Raw genomic sequence first — 20,198 nt, forward strand, 5'->3', positions numbered from 1 at the left:
GTCGTGGATGTTCCTTATGCTTAATCAAAGGGAGGGTAATTTTTTGTTGCAAGTAGATTTCAATTGAAATATAAATTTTTTTTTTAGGTAACTAAAATTAATGAAACAACATCAATTTAGTTATTGTATTTTTGAATTAAGAAATATCAAGAATTTTCCCTGTCAAATATGAATATTGGAATATAGAACCGTTCCAAGACCCGTGCCATGCAATAAGATTCACTCATCACTATCTTCGTACCCCCATCTCATGCTATACGCCTCGTGAGATTTCATTGTTGCACGCTGTTTTTAGTGTTTACATTAGGGAGCATAGTAGGTCAGAGGCAGCTCTTACGATAGTTCATCAGAGTGAGCACGAGAAAATTATAAGCCATTTTTTTTTAATTTAAGCACACAGCAGAAGAAAATTATTATTTTTAGTTCCTTTGAAAACATTAGGAAAGAAATTCAGATAAAAAAGCACAGTATCAAATACAATGATTTAAAACAATCACATCAATTGATCAACAAGTTCAGCTTAAAAAAATAATGAGTGAACTACAAATAATCCTCTTACAAAATTTACAATTTGGTAATATCAGTGATAACCCCAAAACACATAGAACCCCAAAAAATATAATGGGTTCACGATCTAGCTCTAGATATACTTGAGTTGAACGGCTTCTTGAATTTCTTTAGGAGTGATCCACCTGTTCAAATCCTTTCCCATATCTCTCATAACGGCTTTAACTTGAGGATCTGTCTCTGTATTGTAGACTTGGAGAAATTCTTCTGACCACTTCTTTGTATGCTGCCAATATTCCTTTCCAGACGTTGTTCCAGGTCTCACGGAGACATCACTGCTTTCAATTATCGTCTTGTGACCTACTAGAGGCAAACTTTCAGAAGGTCTGGTGCTGACAGCAGAGGAAGATGAAACACCGTTAGGAGATGGTGACAGTTCTGTCTTCTTCAAATCATCCAACCAATTATCCAACTTCTCAATTAGACAGCTTTCCCAACTTATCTCCCAATGACTCTCTTAGAATTCTATTGAACTCATTAAGAAATTCATGATCCTTATCTATCATAGGGCCCTTCCATCTAGGTATGATCTTCTCCTGTGGATCGTAGATGCTTATACCATTTAATATTATAATATATGAATAGTCAGAACAAGAAAAACAGCAAAAAGAAAAGAAAACGAAGAAGAATGCCAGATGTTTCTAGCAAAACGAAGATACTCTACAACTTGGTTTGTTTATCCATAGAAGTACCATGCAAAACTAACTACTGAAAAAAAAATACAAATTAGAGTAAGATGAGCAACAATATAAGAGGCAAGTCTCCACAACAAACTCAATTTCCCATCTCGCGATAACAAACATGGATAGGTCGATGAACCTAAATGAACTCTAACCAAGTCCATAGCTCTACACGAGTCCAACAACTGACTTACTATGAAATTTGACTCGACTCAACTCCTAACTCAAGAGAGAAACTCATGCACAACCAAGATGCGTGCATATATTTTTATTTTCCTTCTCTATCTAGGTTGTTTTTTTTGCTTTTTACATAATACACTCATACAATTATCTAAATTTTGATAGCATTATTGTTCTCAAGAGGCACCACTGCCTCGGGTCGCTATAGGCTCACTGGTTTACACAAGAGCATATTTTCAAATACAAATATTTTTCATTTTTTATTAACCCACGAGAACTAGATTACACCAGCACAAAGGTCCAAAATCTTTTGTCAAAGTGTTCATTTTTTTAAACAAGTCATAGTGTACGTAGTTGGATTTCCAATGCAAAGGAGTCATTGTCTCTTAAGCTATTGTGGTTGGGAACTAATCCACCCTAGTAATAAAGACGGGGTCTACAACTACAAAACGCTATCGTCAACTGAGAAGGAGTTTGTTGTCAATTCAGTACAATCCCATGGGGTTGATGCAAACTCTCTCACAAGACAAGCATAAAGTCACTTTAGGTGATAGGTTAACCTATCTTTTAGGGCGTAACTAACATCTCTATGTAACTTGTTTCATAATTAATTAAAGTTCATTTTTAATTTAGTTTACTATGTACCTTTCAGGTACGCAAGGCCTTGCCCAACAAGATAGACTAAGTTCTTAAAATTATGAGATTAGTTTTTCAAACTAGTTTAATCAATTTGTTGCACCCATGAGGTCACATACATGTCCATAAAACTTCATGTTCAACAAAGGCCTTATTGTATCCTACATTAAGCTTTCACTTGAAAAAATTATTTCTCAAGAACCACATTACGAGAAAAATTAGAAAACTTCATAAACTCAATGAATCTCAAAACAATATACATGACCTATTAAGGCACACACATAAGGATCGACCAAATTCTTAAGAGCATCAAAAATCAACAAATTCTCTAAACTAAGTTCTGTTCATTTTTCAAACATAAGAGATGTTCGTTATTTAATTAATGTCAAACCTCCAGGCCTTCAGTTAGATTAACATCCACCAAGTTAAAAGGACAATTCAACATATACATTTTCTTTTCTAATCAATACATGGCAGCATAGCGATATCTATAACGAAAAATAAATTTTTTTTCTAAACAACACTAGGCAACATAGGGAAATTATTTTTTTCTAAACAACATATGGCAGCATATTGATATCTATGACAGAAAATTTTATTTATAAACCACAAAAGGCAACATAGTAATATTTATATCAGTAAAATATTTTTTCTAAACAACACAAGACAGCATAGTGATATCCATGACAGAAAATTCATTTATAAACCATAAAGGGCAGCATAGTTATTCATAACAGAAAAATATTTTTTTCTAAATACAAGGTCCATGACAAAAAATTTATTCCTAAACCACACAGGGTAGCATAGTGATACCCATGATGGAAAATTTTTTCTAAACAAATAAGTAGGGCAATAATATAATCAGAGAATCATTTTTTTTTCAATCAAATATGTAGGAGAAAAATATAAATTCATATCAGAAATATATTTTTTCATCAACATACAAGACAACAATGATTGTCATAGCAGTAATTTTTTTTTCCAAATCAAAACGCAGGACCGCATTCAGCTAATCCTATCATAAAAATAAATTTTTTAAATACAAGTGGACGGCATCACGCTAACCACCAACAGAAATTTTGTTTCAAAATGAACATACGAAGCCTCTAAGTATACATATCAGAAATATAATTTTCAAATGAACATGCATATGGACAACATAATACCATGATAAAAAAAAAATTTCTTCTTGTTATCATACAACAGGGGAACATAGAAGTACAACAGAAGAATCTTCTTCTATTAGCATATAACACGGAAACATAGAATCATAAATTTTTTTTTTATGTTATCATATAACAGGGCAACATTTAACCATGATACAAAATTTCTTTTTGTTGTCATACAACAGGGAACATAGTGTGTTCATATAAGTTTTTCCCAAACTGCACTAGTGAGCAGCGTACATGCTGACAGTTTTTACCAAAAGTCACTCTCCCAAAATACCTACAATGCCCCCCAAAACTTGTTGGGCACGTTTTGAACTCAATTTAACTCTATTTCTTATGAAATAAAGAAGGATTTTTTCGTTAAATGCATAAGAATGAAACCATCCGTATGAAAACCATGAAAAATGCCTCAAAATTTCTATTATTTAGATAATACAAAAATCGATAAAAATATCAAAATTTACAAGTACCGTTCATCCACAAGATGAACAACCTAAGAGCACTACAAGATTGTGTGTGTGTGTGTTATTTTTTTGAAAGGCAAGGTGAGGTTAGCCATACCCCTACCAGTTATTATTCAAACGTAACCACAGGGTTTTGAACGTGCAATGTCCCATCACAAAGAGACTAGTACTGAAAGCTCCTACCAACCACACCCAGACCCGTTGGTTTTTTTTTATCTTAGATTGTTCCACAAAAATTTTCAGAGCCGTTGATGCCCTAGACGAGAGACATCTAATGCATGCAAAATGGATGGCTGAAAAAAAAAAGATCTGACCCCGTGCTCCGAGGCCCTTCATCCTGTGGATGAATGGTCTCAGAGGTATTGCCAGATTTGCCTCTGACCTGATACGCTCTCTTCACTTTATATGCAGCGTCGTTGCATGATGGGCCTGCAACAACTTGCCTGACAGCTATCCATCTTCGCATTTTGGGGTTTCCATCTCGAGAAATGTTGAAATGGACGGTCAGTCGTAGCGGAGCTGCATGAAAAAAAAATGATCCATCGTTTTTATCAAATTTGACACTGTGGATGTTATCTCCACACATGCCCTGCTTAGTCAAAATCATGGTATTAGTTCATCAGAATCCAATCTATGTGCCCCAGCCTCCCCAAACCAATCTGGGTCGTGTCGTGTGGAATTCTTGACCCACCTACACCAAAACCGGGTTGGATATCGGCTCCGACCCACATTTACCAGACCAAACTAAAATAATGGTCCTGTACGAGCGTGTCAGAGAAAGAAAGAGACACGTCGCCATCTGAACAGGACAGAACGGGCGACCAATCGCCGACTTTAAGAAAATAAAATAAAAAAGTGTTTTTTCAAGAAGACGAAAATGCCTTCATTACATCTCCAAATAACCGTACACAAACCGATAAAAAGAAATGATTACGGAGGACAATTCCGTCATAACCAACCCGAGGCATCGCTCCGAGCCACTCATGGGAACGGCTTTCCAGTGCGGACCACTCAGAGTGCGAGCGTCCTCACCGTACCATTCCCTATCGCTCCTCTCGAGCTTCTTCTTCTTGCTTTGCCCTTCCTCTTTTGTACTACCTCCGCCTCTGAATCAGAAGATGAGGAAGAGTCGGACTCCTCGTGGATGGTGGGAAGTGGGTAGCATGGTTTGCCTGCAGCAGAGTTTGTACCGTTAGATTAAATTAAAAGATTCTGTAACATGGGTGCCGTGCTCATTTAGTTAGTATGAGTCCTACACCTGCCGGGGCCGGCCGAGTGGCAACTGATCAGGGAAGAAGGTGCTGATCCCTTCCTCCCGGGTTCGACTCCCACCCATTGTAAGAGCTTTTTTATTGGTGGGCTCTGTAACGGCTTGGATGTCAATTACCCCCACCCAAAGTTTTTTTTTTTTTTTAAGACAGTCTAGCTGGGGTTAGGCAGACCCCCACCATAGGGTTTTGAACCTGCAACGTCTGCACTGACAGCTGGGGTTCACTTGGTTATTTTTTTGCTCATTGAAGTCTGGATGAAAGGTGATCTGAGTTGGTTTTTTTGGGTGATGGACGCTCAGGATGATGGGACATACCAAGAATATAGGCGTAAGGATCACAGAAGCAGCTAGCATATGTGCAAGCATCGTCAATTCGACATGCCAACAAGGCATGCTGACGCCTGTCTGATAGATACCATACTTTTTACCACATTTTTTCAAACACTAATTTAACGGATAAAAGATCAAACCTTTAAATACGTATATTTTCCTTGAAGAATACGGTATAGTAACAAGAAAAATGAGAAGCATGGGAAAAGGTAAACATGAATGAGGTTCTTTTTTTATGGGTAAAACAAAAACAACTTGAATTTAACGTGTTTGATTAAAAAATAACGTTATGTTCCGTTCTCACAGCAAATTAAAATAAAAACCAAAAAGAAAGGGTTCAAATTGATAAGAAAAGAGACTGAAGAGATATGCCATTTTTGGTCACTGTGATTAGATCAGAAAATGGCATCAAAACTAAAAGACTAGCATAAAGGATCCTCTATAGTTTTAGTGTACTGGATTAAAGCAGCACCATCCATCTCTGAGATGGACGGCCCTCAAACCATAAGGGAGACAATGGTAATGGTTGGCTCAAAACCATAATAAAACACCTTATCACACCCTTTCATGGACTCATGCATGGAGAGTTCGGTACATTACCATACCATAGCGGGTCCAGTACAAAGCATGTCCAAAAAAGCAATGCCCAAGGGATTAATTAATTACCATGGAGACTAGCACCTTTCTTGCTGACAATCGGGTATCTCCTCTCGTATCTTGACCTGGCTTCTGCAAATATCCACGTGGCACTCATCTGCTTGCTGATCATACGAGCAGCATAGTAGGGAACCCTCGTGCTCTTCCCTTCCTTGGGTACAAGACCACTGTTAACGTACATGATACAGTCCATAAGGCTCTCCTTAGGGCACCCCAACATGTCATAGGCCTGTGACCTCCTCCACAGACTCTTGGTGTGAGAATTGGCAGGGTTAGAAAGGCAGAGAGCCCTTGTCGTGTCCCTAATGGCAGACACGGGGTCCCCTAGTACAAGGTGACACTGGGCTCTGTTGCTGTGGAGCACAACCCTCTCCTTCCTCATCACCAGAGGGCACACCTCCAATGCCTCCGTGTACTTCAAAACAGCACCATGGTAATCACCAGAAGAGAATTTTGCATTTCCCTGCTGTTTTCTTGCTGATGATAGAGACCTCCTTGCTTGTAATTCAGTAGCAAGCAGGGATTTTTCTTTGATCTTGTTAAGTGTCAAGTTGGAGAGATCTCCAATTAGTTTTTGGGGAGTAGATGATAGAGCTGAGTTGCCCTTCTCTTGAAGGAGAGCTTTACTGATAGCTTCCCCTACTTTATCTCTATAACCCAGTGCTTTCAATTCAACCAAGTCTATTAAGACCTCAATAACTGCTTCAATGACCTGTCAAAAAAGATATATATGCATAAAGTAGCAACAAGATGATTAGATATGTGCATTTTTATAAAGGATAACAAATGATTTTCTATATGGGTAAGTTCAATTTCAAGAAAGAAATTTACAAAGGTAAATATGCAAGAAATATTATATCATGATACCCACATGCAATGGGAAGCAGATCAGGTCATGCTGAACATGAGCTTTTTTTCTCATGCCAACATCGTGGCCATCCGTTTTGTATTTTGAAAAGTTAAAAAGTCAACAGAACAGTTATGTGCTACGTGGCATTCATCCAAAATGCAAACAGACGGCCAGGATGTTGGCATGAGCAAAAAGCTCATGTTCAGCATGACCTGATCTGCTTCCCATGCAATGTGCTGGTGAAGATGATAATTATTACCAAGTACATACAAACTATTGACATGCATGCAAATCTGATATCTACCTGTTATAACATTCATGGTCATCATAGGGGTCTATGTTTTCTGGAAACCATAGTAAATGGTTTTCATTAGAAATATAACAAAAGATTATCATTTTTTTGTTACAGACTGAATATGTATAAAAAAAGTTTACATATTGTCAATCACAACACTCAAGAGAAAGAAGATTATAAAAGAAAGTTTGATAGTCCAACCTTGCATTTTATGTGAGGATCTTGTATTAAAAGCAGAAGACAGTCAATAGCCATGTACTGCCAATCATCGGAAGACCTTGACAGGTTGCAGAGAGCACTCAAGATCTCTTGGCATCCAACAATGGAGCTCCTTCCAGATGCAGTATAACACAAAATTCTTATCAGCCCAATTCCAGCAGAAGAATTCTCATTCACCAACCCTCCCCACATGCCACAGATGTCTATCATAAACTCATCCTTTAATATAAGATTGAGACCTTTCTCCTTGCTAGCAAAACAATTGAGAAGGTGAAGAGACCAACACTGCAGTTGGCTAGCCCATTCCTCTGCCTTGTTGTTCTCCATCTCCTCATCTGCTAACCCTCTCGTCAACAGATCACACTGATAACTCAACCTCTTCTCATTCCTAATGAATTCAATGTACACCACATCAATACATTTACAAGCAACATCCATAGCCAACCTCACCATCTCTTCCACCTCCTCCTCTTCGCTTCCAATTGCATCAAAAGTCTTGTCATAGCTAGCCAGGTGGCCTAGTGCCCTGACAGCAACCCTCTGCTCTACCCAACTCATTTTCCCTTTCATGAGTTCCACTAAAGGAGAAACAACACCTGCCTTCACTGCCTTTTCTGCAAATTCTTCTATGTTCATGGTGTAAGACCCTATTATGTGGGCAGCATAGTAAGGGATGTAGATGTTCTGTCCACTAAGGAGCCATTCTTTGTCACTAAGACCCCTTTCTATGAGCTGGGACATGCAATTGAAGATACCAAGCATTGGGAATTCAGGGTCATCAGGTTGAGTCATGGCTATGCTCCAAAGGCTGCTCATGACCAGCACCAGTTGTTGGTCATCAGTGTGAGGTATCTCCCTGAAGTACTTGGCAATCCCTGCCATCCTCTTACATGGGTTGTTCTCCTTCATGGTGCACAAGAAACATGGTGTTGTGGTGCACTGCCACTGCTTCATGGTTGTTGTTGTTGCTATTCTCCTTATCCTTGTTAGTTCCGCCTGTAAATGCAAAGCAAATCCACTAAAACCCTCCTGGCTTTAAGGGTATAGAGGGTTTCAAAAGAGGTGCTTAAAGTTTGAACTTTGAATAATACGAAAGTGGGGTTAATACTTTCAAAAAGTTTAGCCTAACCCCATCTAAAAGATGGAAAGAGATGGAGCCTTTAGGGCTAAAGTAATGGTAAAGCAGGATTAAGCATCTATAGGTTGTAGGCTTGTCTTTTGCTGTAGAGAGAGAGAGAGAGAGAGCTAACGGCGCATGCATGAAGAATGAAGAGACTGGTATTTTTTACTTGCACCTTTTTTTACTAGATTGTATGTAATATAGTTACTGTTTGGTATGCTTGCAGTATGCAGAGAGATCCATCTCAAGACAATGACGAGAATAGCCTCGTGACGAGAAGCAATGTGTGAAGCGAGAAGTGAGTGTTAAAAGAATGCCTTGATTTGTGAAGTTTGAAGCATTTTTGAGGCACAAGGGAAAGCTAGTTAGAAGTGACCAGAAATGATATAAAGCACGTATTTTTTACTTAATGATATATTTATGCCTTTTAATTTAAAAATAAAAATAAAAAAATAAATCTTTTGTATGAAAAATGTGTTTCTAACATCGACAAAAAATGGCAACTTTATATTGGAGAAAGCAGGCTTCTTGTAAAATTTTGCAAGCATGCAATAAGCGCATGATTTTGACCTTCCAAAGCGAGTTTCCTGAGAAGTTCCAAATTTTGTAAAAGATTCTGTTTTAAGTGTGCTAAGCTTCTTTTAGGTTTAATGGTGATTTGTGTCATTTTACAATTTACTCATAAGGTTCGAATCACCCGGCATGTAATGATTTGAAGATGGTGCTGTGGCCCATATCTCATTCGCTTTATTTTGGAGGCTACAAATATAATACTCTCCTGCTGAATAACATGAGAAACCCTAGCTTGGGCTGATCATGATACGTGGAGCATAAAGAAGAAAATTGGTATTTCCAATGCATTGCCTCATGACGGTTGGCTTATGCCCAGTTTGCTTGTAGACACCTGTTTCTGTTCTAGAATCTCTCTCTCCACATGCTCACAATGCGAGCATTTGATTTGGCAGAAACTCCACCACTACCATGACCCACCTGGGTCAGGACATGGGGATGGGAGGAGAAAAGCTGAGCCAGATCCGTAGTTAGACCAGACCCAGCTCGCATATCCCGAGCAAGTTTCGTGCAGGAGGGGCAAGATCCAATCAGTTATCTCCAATCAGATGTGGTCAGTGTAGGGTGTTGGTCGGCTTGGATAGGAGCAAATCCAAATTACATGTGCCTGACCTGCATCTATAAATTTCATTCTGGTTGGGCTTCAATTTCAGGTTGGATCAGGTGCAATCACATTACACATTCTTGATGTGCTGCTGCACTTGAGCACCCTCCATCTTTCTCATACAACCTGTCAGCTGTGGAGCTCAACAACACATGGGGTGTGATCAGGTGTATCAGCACACTTTTTGATATTTACATGGAGAAACCACCCTCACGATCAGATACTTAGCTGCACTGGCACTGTCCTGGCATTTTGTGTTGCCCTAATACTTTGTAAAGAACGCTTATCAAAAAGAAAATGTAAAGTAGTCAGACCTGTTCAATGGATCAGATCCAGAATGTTGACTTGATCCAGGAGTTGACATAGGTTCCAGAAGACTGAACTGTGGCCATTGCAAATCATAATGACCCATCAATAAAAATATAGCAGCATAGCAGTAGAAAAAGACTGGCCAACATAAAGAACACATGGTTTCTATCTTGGCGTCACAGTCCTAGCTAAGAACAATGCGGTCATTGATCCCCGTACTGTACAGACTGGCTATATATACAGTAAAGTACTACATGATTCATCCCCCCAAAAATAATACATGATTGATGTAACCCTAGCTGAGCCAACCACAAACAAAGTTACCAAGTGACAGCCGTTCAATCAAGCTTTGGATGCAACAAATCGAACGCTACCCCTGTTTTCTGGTTTCTACCATGATTGATGTCCACGACAGCGCATAGCTGACATATCTCATCTCGGGAAGCAAACTCAAAAGGAGATCTTCTTGGTCTAGGTTTCTTCCCTAACATTTAGGCCAGTATTTTCCTGGCTGCAAGGCCCACCGAAAGATAGTCACCCATGTTTGAGAGAGAGAGAGAGAGAGATTTGCAAAAGATGGAGCAAAATTGGGCAGAAAACAGGTTTAACAAAAAAACTGCAACACTAAGCAGCAACTTCCGTAGTCATGTATTACCATTATCTTGAAACTAAACTATGTACAAAATGCTAACTTCATATCAACCTCTCCTAGTTAAAAACATTGCCAAGGATCCATAATTCACTTCAAAAAGTGAGGACTAATCAGACCAGAGATCTCAAGAAACCCGACTCGCTCTTTACCACCAAAAATTTTCTTCAGCTTCTCATCGCATATGATGATTTTTTTGTTATCAGGGTCCTGAAACAATAAGAATTAAGATGTCAAAAAACAAACAAAACAAAGTTTTATGGATAACATATTAACTACTATAATTAATTTTAGACAGTGAACAAGAATTATCTTCAATCATCTCATTATGACTCAACCATCCAAGGTATAGAACCAGGGGGAAGAAAATCTGTGCAAAGTGATGAGCAGAAGAAATATGATAGTCTGCACGAGGGTGAACAAACTGTTTATCCTTTGCATTTAGTATTTACTGCCCAGTGGCTGCTGAACCAGCACATTCATTTACAAAAAATCTTGACTCCATAGTTAGTAGCGCCAGGAAATTGATAAAGGATCTCATTCCATGTGTGGAGATGATAAACTGCAACCAGACAGTTGCTCCCTAAATCATGACCTAGTCAATAAGACTTTTGTTCAAAAGCATACCCGAAGCAGTAAACCAGTATCTAGAAAAATCTCTACCACTGCTATTGCAGCTTATTTGCAGTATATTATCCAACGGAAAAGGTGAGTTTGTGAAACCAAGGCAGACCGATATGATCAAGAGTATGGGAAATTAAACACATCCTCATTAACCAAAATGAAGAATCAGGAAAGTATTGACAAAGTAATGACACATATGGAGAACCATACAATAAAAATCAGCACTAATAAAACGATCTCTCCTACCCCATCAGTATAACAGCAAGTTGGTTCCAAGGGGAAACAGTACGCCTACTGAGCAGTGGTAAGGAACTATAGTTGTAGACCAAGTCCATTTGGCTGATAGTCACATGTTGGAAGACACTAAACTCAACTCTAATCTATTCTATGGCCGAACATAAAAGGCTTTACATGAGTTTGAATGCCAATTAGAGAGGACATGGCATATTATAGGTAGAGCACATGTATACATCACACTGTCAAACAGACAAGCTTGGTAACAAAAAAAGGCCAAGGAAAAACTCAGATCTTGTTCAATCAGTTGCATACAAAGAAGGCAACATGGATTGGGAAGCTAATCTGAATAAGCAACCGAAACAACAGCCACCACAGACACCATGAACCGATAAAATCATGTCGGGAATGAACAATGCCATATGAACGTGATTGCAAGAACACCAAATAGCACACAAAACTAGCATGCATGCACTTTATGCTCAACAAATTAAACAAGTTTAGATTTCGTTGTGATAGGACAAGCAACATGAAGTACTACGCAAAGTGACTAGGTAAGAAGGTTCCTGATGACACGGATTCCATTGAGAAAAAAGCAATTTGCAAAACAAACTCCTATGTTACTTGGACACTGACACGGGTGTTGGTGTTGGACACGGGTATGAAGTAACGGACATTGAAGGTTTTGAAAAACTAGAAACCTGGAGAGAGAGAGAGAGAGAGAGAGAGAGAGAGAGAGAGAGAGAGAGAGAGAGAGAGACCCTTCTGTATAGTAAAGGGTCGTGCTGACTTATTTTTATGGAGTTGAGACCCAATAAAATATATGGAGACAAAATAAGTTTAAACAAGGCTAACACAAGACACATTGTGTTTAAGACACTCAAAAGTGTCGGACACATACATCTATGTTAAAAAATGAAGTATCTAGGGGTGTTGGTGTCGGTGTCCAGGTGTCCAAGTGTCGGACATTGACATGCCGCCAGAAGTGTCAAGGTAACATAGACAAGCTCCAAGGCTTTCAAAAAAGCTTCAAGCAACTATTATATACTATAAAACAATTTTTCTCAAGTAATATCAAGAATGATGCAGCAGTTTTAATAAAACCCTCTCTAGAGATGACAAGTAGGGTGCATCTACATCCCATAGAAACAGCACCATTTCTGCAGAAATGACACCTTTCCTGTGGCTCCAGAGTGAATGCCACAAACATGGGAACAACCATTCTCAAGGAAAGTCACCTGGAAAAATCAATAAATAAACACACCTTTTATGAAACAAAATTATGAAAAAAAATTGTAAAAACGATGATACCATCCATACACAACCAAGTAGGTGGAAACTGACTTGGCCAATAACCATATTGTCCTCTCAAGCACACACATATCTAACAAATATTACATTTGGCAGAAGAGACACAGAAGCAACAATTTTCAGAATTAAAGATAAGAGCCATGTCACATAGGTGCAGGTGCGGAGATGCGGCACTTTAAAAAAGCTTGGGTGTGGGAGGTGTTAAGATTAATGTAATATAAGTATATATATATACATATTTATATTGTTTAATATATATAATATATATGGGAGTCAAGTCAAAGCTAGTTTGACTTCCGTTGGGCTAGTTTGACTATCTCATTCTTTAATGAGAGAAGACATACCCTCTACACTCCACTTCTTCTCTCCTCTATTTTTCTTTATAAATATGGGTGAGTGTCTGCCTTTGTAAAGTGAGAGAGTGATGGGCAGTTCTAGATATTTTTGAGTGTTCTTGAGTGCATTTTGTAGTGAGGTTTTTATGTATTTATGTATTTTATTGTTCATTATGAATGAAATCATTTATTCACAAAACTTGTATTATTTTGTATCTTGTTAGTATTCAAATGTATTTTGATTTGGCATTTGGATTACCATTTGAAATGTCATGGGTTTCGTGCCATTTCCTAATATGATATCAGAGCAAGGTATCTTGGTCTTGATATCTTGTTCGTGTTTGTGCTTCGAAAGAAAGGCATCTTGTTTGTCTTTTGATATATGTTTTTGTGTAAGCATGTTTACATGAAATATATATGTTTTGATTATGAATATGTATATGCTTTGAAAAATGTCGTCATGAAAATTATATTTTACAAGAGTATATGGTTTTCTTTAAAATCTTAAATACTATGCTTATATATTTTTCATGTTGTTTGCAAAATACTATTTTTTTTGTTGTATGTATTTTGCTTTATCATAATAATCATTGGTGCCCTTAAGCATGTGTCAAAGTATGATTATTAGGTATATTATGTGAATTTTATGTTAAAAATGTATTTCTTGAAAAATTTAGATTCTCGTATAATGTATATCTTGAGTGATCATAATTTTAATTTTTTGGTAATGCCATGAATATCTTGTATGCTCTCATATCGACATGCTCATGTCCTATATTTTTATGTGGCTTTAATGATTGACTTTAAGATATTGCTCTCATTGGGCTAAATTAATTATTTGAAAAACATCCTCGATTGATTATGCTTGAAAATGATGGTGTTCATTTTTCTTTGTCATTTGTATTACAAATGACTCTTGCATTGGATGCTTTGTTCACATATACTTGAATGCATTTTGTATGTCATAATATTAACTTGTTTTTCTCCTTATGGATTGTATTTTGCCGCTTAGAAGGTTTATATTTGATGCATTATTAGTGATATTTAGTATGTAGTATTAAAATTCATAGCTTTTGTATAGCCTACGTGGCTATAAGTTATTAAATTATCTTATTGCTTTGAGTATTCATGATTAGTGATAATTATGCATGCTTTTGAGTTTATAAATAGTTCCTCGAGAATCACTATTAATGTTATATCATTATTGTTTCATACTAGACTTTTATTTAAATCTAAAAAGCTTCATTTTAGATCATATATATTGTTCTCGTCTTCTCTTTGAGAGTTATTGGATCCTTTGTATGTGATGTGCCTTAATGATTCATTTTTAAAGAATTGCTTATATTAATCATGATTCTTGTTTGCTTACTAAAGATTGTAAAAATTGTCATGGGACATATTGTTGGGCATATGATTGTACTACATTCATTCAAAGATTTCATCTCCTTTATTGAATTTTTTATTTAAAACTTTGTCTTTTCTAATTGGTTCCTTTTATGAACTCACCTATTTGAAAAATGATTTTCGTGAGTATTTATTGTTTTCTTATGACATTTGTTTTGTCCATTGTAGAATTGTATATGATACATCATTTCTCTTGGCCTTGTTATTTTTATTTAGAGATATTGTTGGGGTGAGTTGTATGCACCTCGTTTTATGTCAGTTTAGATTGTCAACTTATGATTTGACTTTAATCTCTAGATCTAAGTGTGTTGTATCACTCATTTGTTGCATGACCTTTGAGAAGATGCAACCCACAATCTGAACCCTCAAATGATTCTCACAAAAGATCTCCCACAAGAACCATAAAAGTTTATAAGCAAAGCTTACTCAGAAGAACCAATAAGGAGAGAATGCAAATCAAAATGAAGAAAAAACATAATTTCATTCAAGTGGGATATAACCCAACAACAGCAACAACAACTACGCCTTCATCCCAAAACAATTGGGGTCGGCGATATGAACCAACAAAGAAAATCATTCTGGGTCTTCCACATGAATCCTTCTCCTCCATTCATTTTTATCTAATGCCATGTCCTCGGTGAAGTTCAAAGCATTCATATCCTTTCCTATCACCTCCATCCATGTCTTTCTAGGCCTACCCCGACCTCTTTTAACTAATATATTTTTCCCATTTCTCCATCCTTCTAACTGGAGCATCATTAGGCCTTCGTCGAATATGTCCAAACCACCATAACCGATTCTCTCTCATCTTATTTTCAATGGGTGCAACGCCTACCTTCTTACGTATCTCCTTGTTCCGAATCTTATCTTTTATTGTATTTCCACACATCCATCTCAACATACGCATCTCAGCTACACTCATTTTTTGAATATGATGTCTCTTGGCAGCCCAACATTCCGTACTATATAGTAAAGCGGGCCTAATAGTCATCCTATAAAACTTTCCCTTCAACCGCAATGGCATTTTACGATCGCACAACACTCCAGTTGCACTCTTCCATTTCATTCACCCAACCTTTATCCTATGATTTACATCTCCATCAATTTCTCCATACTTTTGAATGATAGATCCCAAATATTTGAAAGAATCATCCACCGGTATTTCTTGCTCACCAAGCTTCACTACACTCCCATCACTACTTCGTTGCTTACTAAATCGACATTCTATGTATTTTGTCTTACTCTTACTCAACTTAAAACCTCTTGCTTCCAATGTCTGTCTCCATAATTCTAATTTAGCATTAACCCCAGCTCTAGACTCATCAATCAAAACAATATCATCAGCAAACAACATACACCACGACACATTTTCTCGAATTGATCTCGTAAGCTCATCCATCACTATAGCAAATAAGAAAGGGCTTAAAGCAGATCCTTGATGTAACCCAACCGTTATAGGAAAATTGGTTGTCACCCCTCCACAAGTGCGGACATTGGTTACTACTCATTCATACATATCTTTAATTATACTAATGTACTTGAGAGAAACACCTTTCTTCATTATTGTCCACCAGAGAATGTCCCTAGGTACTCTATCGTAAGCCTTCTCCAAATCAATAAAAACCATATGCAAATCTTTGTTCCTCTCTCTATTTCTCTCAATAAGTTGTCTAAGAAGATGGAGATATAACCCACAAAAAAAATACTTTACAATGGGGCCAGACCCCATATTTATAGAGCTAATAAAGAAGAGGAAGAGGGAGTCGTTGGGCTCCCAACGGCTCTCTTAGTGCTTTATGCTTTTTGACTTAGTCAAAAGGCATAAAGCCTATTACATGTCCAAAAATGAAAAACTAACTAACCCAATCCTATCTAAACGATGAAACTAAACTAAAAAGATAAGATTACATATGATAGTGGTATATTACATATGAGATTAACTATGAGATTATAATTTTAATACTCCCCCTCAAACTTATGGTTGAACAACTGAAAGTTTGTCTAAGAGAAAATGAAACTGGAGAGCAACAAGAGGTTTAGTAAAGAAATTTGTGATATTCTGATGAGACATGAAAGATCAATAGTGTTGTGTAGGAATTCATCTTGAACGTATTGACAATCCATCTCAATATGCTTAGTCCTTTCATGGAATGTTTGATTGCTAGTAATGTAAATAGAACTTTTATTGTCACAACATAGTTGTTATGCTCCCGTACTCATAACACCCATATCTTGAAGTAATCGCATTAACCAGACTACTTTCATAGTGGTTGTAGCTGTTAAAATACACGTAATTAATATATATATATATATGTATATCCAATCATACCTGATAAGGGTAATACTGTAATTCTACCCAATAGGGGCATTGTAGTCCTTTTTATATTTTTTCTTCTTTTCTTATTTTCCTTTTTCTTTCTTTTATTTTTTATTTTTCTTTTTATGAAATGCATTTAATGAATTCACATTGGGGGTCCCAACTAAGAGTCGTTGGGCCCCCAACGGTCACAATTGTGAACGTTGGGAGCCCAACGACACCTTGTTGGGCCTCCCAATGTGGTCTCTCTCTCTTTCTTTTCTTCCTCTCTCTCACTCCTCTTTGCCTATAAATAAGTGGGGTCTTCCCCTTTGTAAAGCATGGCTTCATGAAGCCCTTTCTTGCATTTATAAGATTTTATGTTTGCAAGCCATTGTTGGCTTTTGTGTATGTCAATTTTGGACTTGTTCTTGGTTTTCTACGTGTGAATGTCTATTGTAGGACATTGTATTTATTTTCGCATATTTCATTACATGGTATCAGAGCAAGGTTTATGCTCTTGATTCTTAATAATAGCTAGTTGACTAGTTATATTTTTATATCGTATTTCTCTCTCTTGGTTTGTCTTCTTGAGATTCAAATGAAAGGAGAACAAAAGATTGATCTCTCCTTCAAACTTAATAGTACCAACTACTGATGTGGGCTGCCGCCATGGAGAACAACCTCAAGGGTAAAAAGCTTTGGGGATATGTCATGGGCACTATTCCGGAACCGCAACTCCAACTCACCAAGATGGATGGTGATCAAGAAAAAGCACTTGAAGAAAATGCCATATGAAGGCTATTGAAGATCACCAATCTAAAGTTGAAGATTGGGAAAGCAAGCATGCAAAAATGTTTGCTTGGTTCATGAACAATGTGGAGCTCAAAATTTGCGCCAACATTGCTAAATTTGAATGGCAAATGAAGCATGGTTCTTTATGAAAGGTATGTATACTCAAAAGGACCTTGCTCGTCAATTCTTTCTCCAAGAAAAAATTTGTACAATTAAGCAAGGGCAAATGGGTGTAAGAGATTACTTTAGCACCCTTGGACCCTTATGGGATGAGCTATCCCTACTAGAACCAAAGTGGGTTTCTAGTGAAGATGTGGAACTAAAGAAAGAACAAGTAAAAAAAAAAAACTTTTTCCAATTTCTTCATGGGCTTAGGCCCGAATATGAACAAGTTAGATCATCCATACTTCATAAATCTAAGCCTCTTCCTTTGGAAGATGCCATAGCCGAAATATGCCAAGAAGAAACTCGTCTTGGCATGATTAAGGGAGGAGATGAAGTTTTGGTTGTGTCTAAACCCGACAATCATATAAAAGCTTATAAGCCTCCACACTTTGGGAGACAAAATAACTATAATGGCAACTATAGAAAAGCCATTTGCCAAAAATCAGGTCATATAAGACATAATTGCCCAAAGTTAAATGAAGCTCCAAAAGGTAAGGTTGCCTCCATTGAAAAAATTACACCAAGGAAGGAGGAGCCTATCAAAGGGAAGGAGTCCTTCTCTCTTGCTTAACTATCAGAGGCACTTCAAATTCTACTCAAATCGCCATAAACTTCGGGAGCCGCCATAGCTTCTTCTTCTCCTCCAGGTATGTCCTCCTGGATTCTTGATTCTGGAGCTTCCTTTCATATGACCCCTCTTGAAAATGAGCTATCCGATTTGTGTAATAACTCTAAAAACTCTTAAGTTTTAAACGCTGATGATCTTTACAAGTAAAAAGTTTTGAAACTTTAAATCTTTCCAAGGATTTCTTTGTACCTAATGTAAGAGTGGTACCTCAACTTAATTTAAATCTCCTTTCTGTTTCTCAAATATGTGATCATGGATGTGAAATCACCTTCTCAACTAAGGACTGCTCTATACAGGATCTCCGGTCCGGGAAGCAGATTGGGCAAGGCCCATGGAGGGGAGATCTCTATTACATGAGCAACTTGAAACTTCCCACTAACTCTTTTTGTAATCATGTCCAAGATAAAAATATTGAAACTTGGCACCAAAAACTTAGACATCCAAGTTTCTAAAAAATGTACTCCTTTCCTTTTGGAAAGAAATTTTGTAATGAAAAATATTTTGTTTGCAAGAATTGTATTTTTGGAAAAATGAAATCCACTCCTTTTCCAAATAAAACATTAGGCGTGGTCAACAAGTTCCCATGAGTGCCTTAGAAAAATACTCTCAAGGTTCCGACATAGAAGAAACCTCTTTGAGGAGATCGGGCCGAATCTCTAATCCTCCCAATAGGTTTGTTTTCTATGAGTCTCTAACACCAAAGTATAGAGCGTGTCTAATTGCGTTACACTCTTTTCATGAACCGTCACATTATAACGAAGCCAAAAACATTCCTCAGTGGGTTGAAGCCATGAACTTAGAACTTACTGCCCTTGAGAAGGCAAAAACTTGAGAAACAACCTCATTACCCACTGGAAAGAAATCTATTGGATGTAGATGGGTCTTCAAAGTTAAAACTAAAAGTGATGGGTCATTAGAACGCTATAAAGCCCGGTTGGTAGCCAAAGGATACGCTAAAAATACGGTATAGACTATGAAGAAATCTTCGCTCCCATAGCTAGAATGACTAGTGTTAGGACTCTCATTGCGATTGCTTCAGTTAAAAAAAGGTCTATTTATCAATTAGATGTTAAGAATGCATTTCTAAATGGTGAATTAAATGAAGAGGTCTACATGGATCCTCCACCAGGAGTATGTGTTGGTGAAAATAAAATTCTCAAACTTAAAAAGGCATTATATGGTTTAAAGCAATCTTCAAAGGCTTGGCATGATAGATTTAGCAATGTAATGACAAGTTTAAATTTTCGTTCATGTTATAATGACACTGCTTTGTTTGTGAAAAGTGCAGGGTCTTCAGTAGTTATTCTACTACTTTATGTTGATGATATGATCATCACTGGATGTGATGAGCAAGGAATCAATGATATTACGAAAGTTTTAAAAGAAAACTTTGACATGTCTGATATTGGTTTCTTAAGATATTTTTTAGGTATTGAAGTAGCGTACTCTTGCCGGGGGTACATTCTCTCTCAGATGAAACTTGATGCTGACATTTGTTCCAAGTCTCGCATCTCAGATAATAAGAAGACAGAAACCCTTGAGGCTATCAATGCAAAGTTGAGGTTGGAAGATAGAACACTTCTCGAGTATACTCCCTACCGCCAACTTGTTGGGTCTCTGACATACTTATCCATCACTCGGCCAGACATAGCTCATGCAGTTCACTCAGTCAGACAGTTTCAACATGCACCTACAACTGTGCACATGAGTGCAGTCTTAAGAATAGTCAGATATATTAAAAACACCATAACTAAGGGAGTTTTTCTTTCCTCTTCGTCATCACTTGATTTGATTGCTTATACTGATGCTGATTGGGGAGTAAATCCCAATGATAAAG

General features: G+C 37.3%; 2 protein-coding genes across 2 annotated transcripts in view; both read right to left on the reverse strand.

The window, feature by feature from the left end:
• Positions 1 to 4,707: 4,707 nt before the first annotated feature.
• On the reverse strand, positions 4,708 to 8,226 carry LOC149838798 (uncharacterized). Its single transcript, XM_090008321.1, has 3 exons — positions 7,300 to 8,226; positions 5,963 to 6,665; positions 4,708 to 4,868 (listed from the first exon to the last, which is right to left on the reverse strand). The coding sequence occupies exons 1-3, from the start codon at positions 8,224 to 8,226 to the stop codon at positions 4,708 to 4,710; spliced, it is 1,791 nt and encodes a 596-aa protein (XP_089864447.1).
• Positions 8,227 to 10,343: 2,117 nt separating this feature from the next.
• The window catches only part of LOC149838799 (upstream activation factor subunit UAF30-like), a 28,069-nt gene continuing 18,214 nt past the window's right edge, over positions 10,344 to 20,198 (reverse strand). The window contains exon 2 of the mRNA XM_090006820.1: positions 10,344 to 10,779. Within this exon, the coding sequence (XP_089862946.1) occupies positions 10,660 to 10,779 (120 nt within the window). The 3' untranslated portion in view covers positions 10,344 to 10,659. The remainder of the gene's footprint in view (positions 10,780 to 20,198) is intronic.

The sequence above is a fragment of the Nuphar pumila genome, chromosome 5 (assembly GCF_984573655.1).
Source record: "Nuphar pumila chromosome 5, dmNupPumi1.hap1.1, whole genome shotgun sequence".
Taxonomy (NCBI): domain Eukaryota; kingdom Viridiplantae; phylum Streptophyta; class Magnoliopsida; order Nymphaeales; family Nymphaeaceae; genus Nuphar; species Nuphar pumila.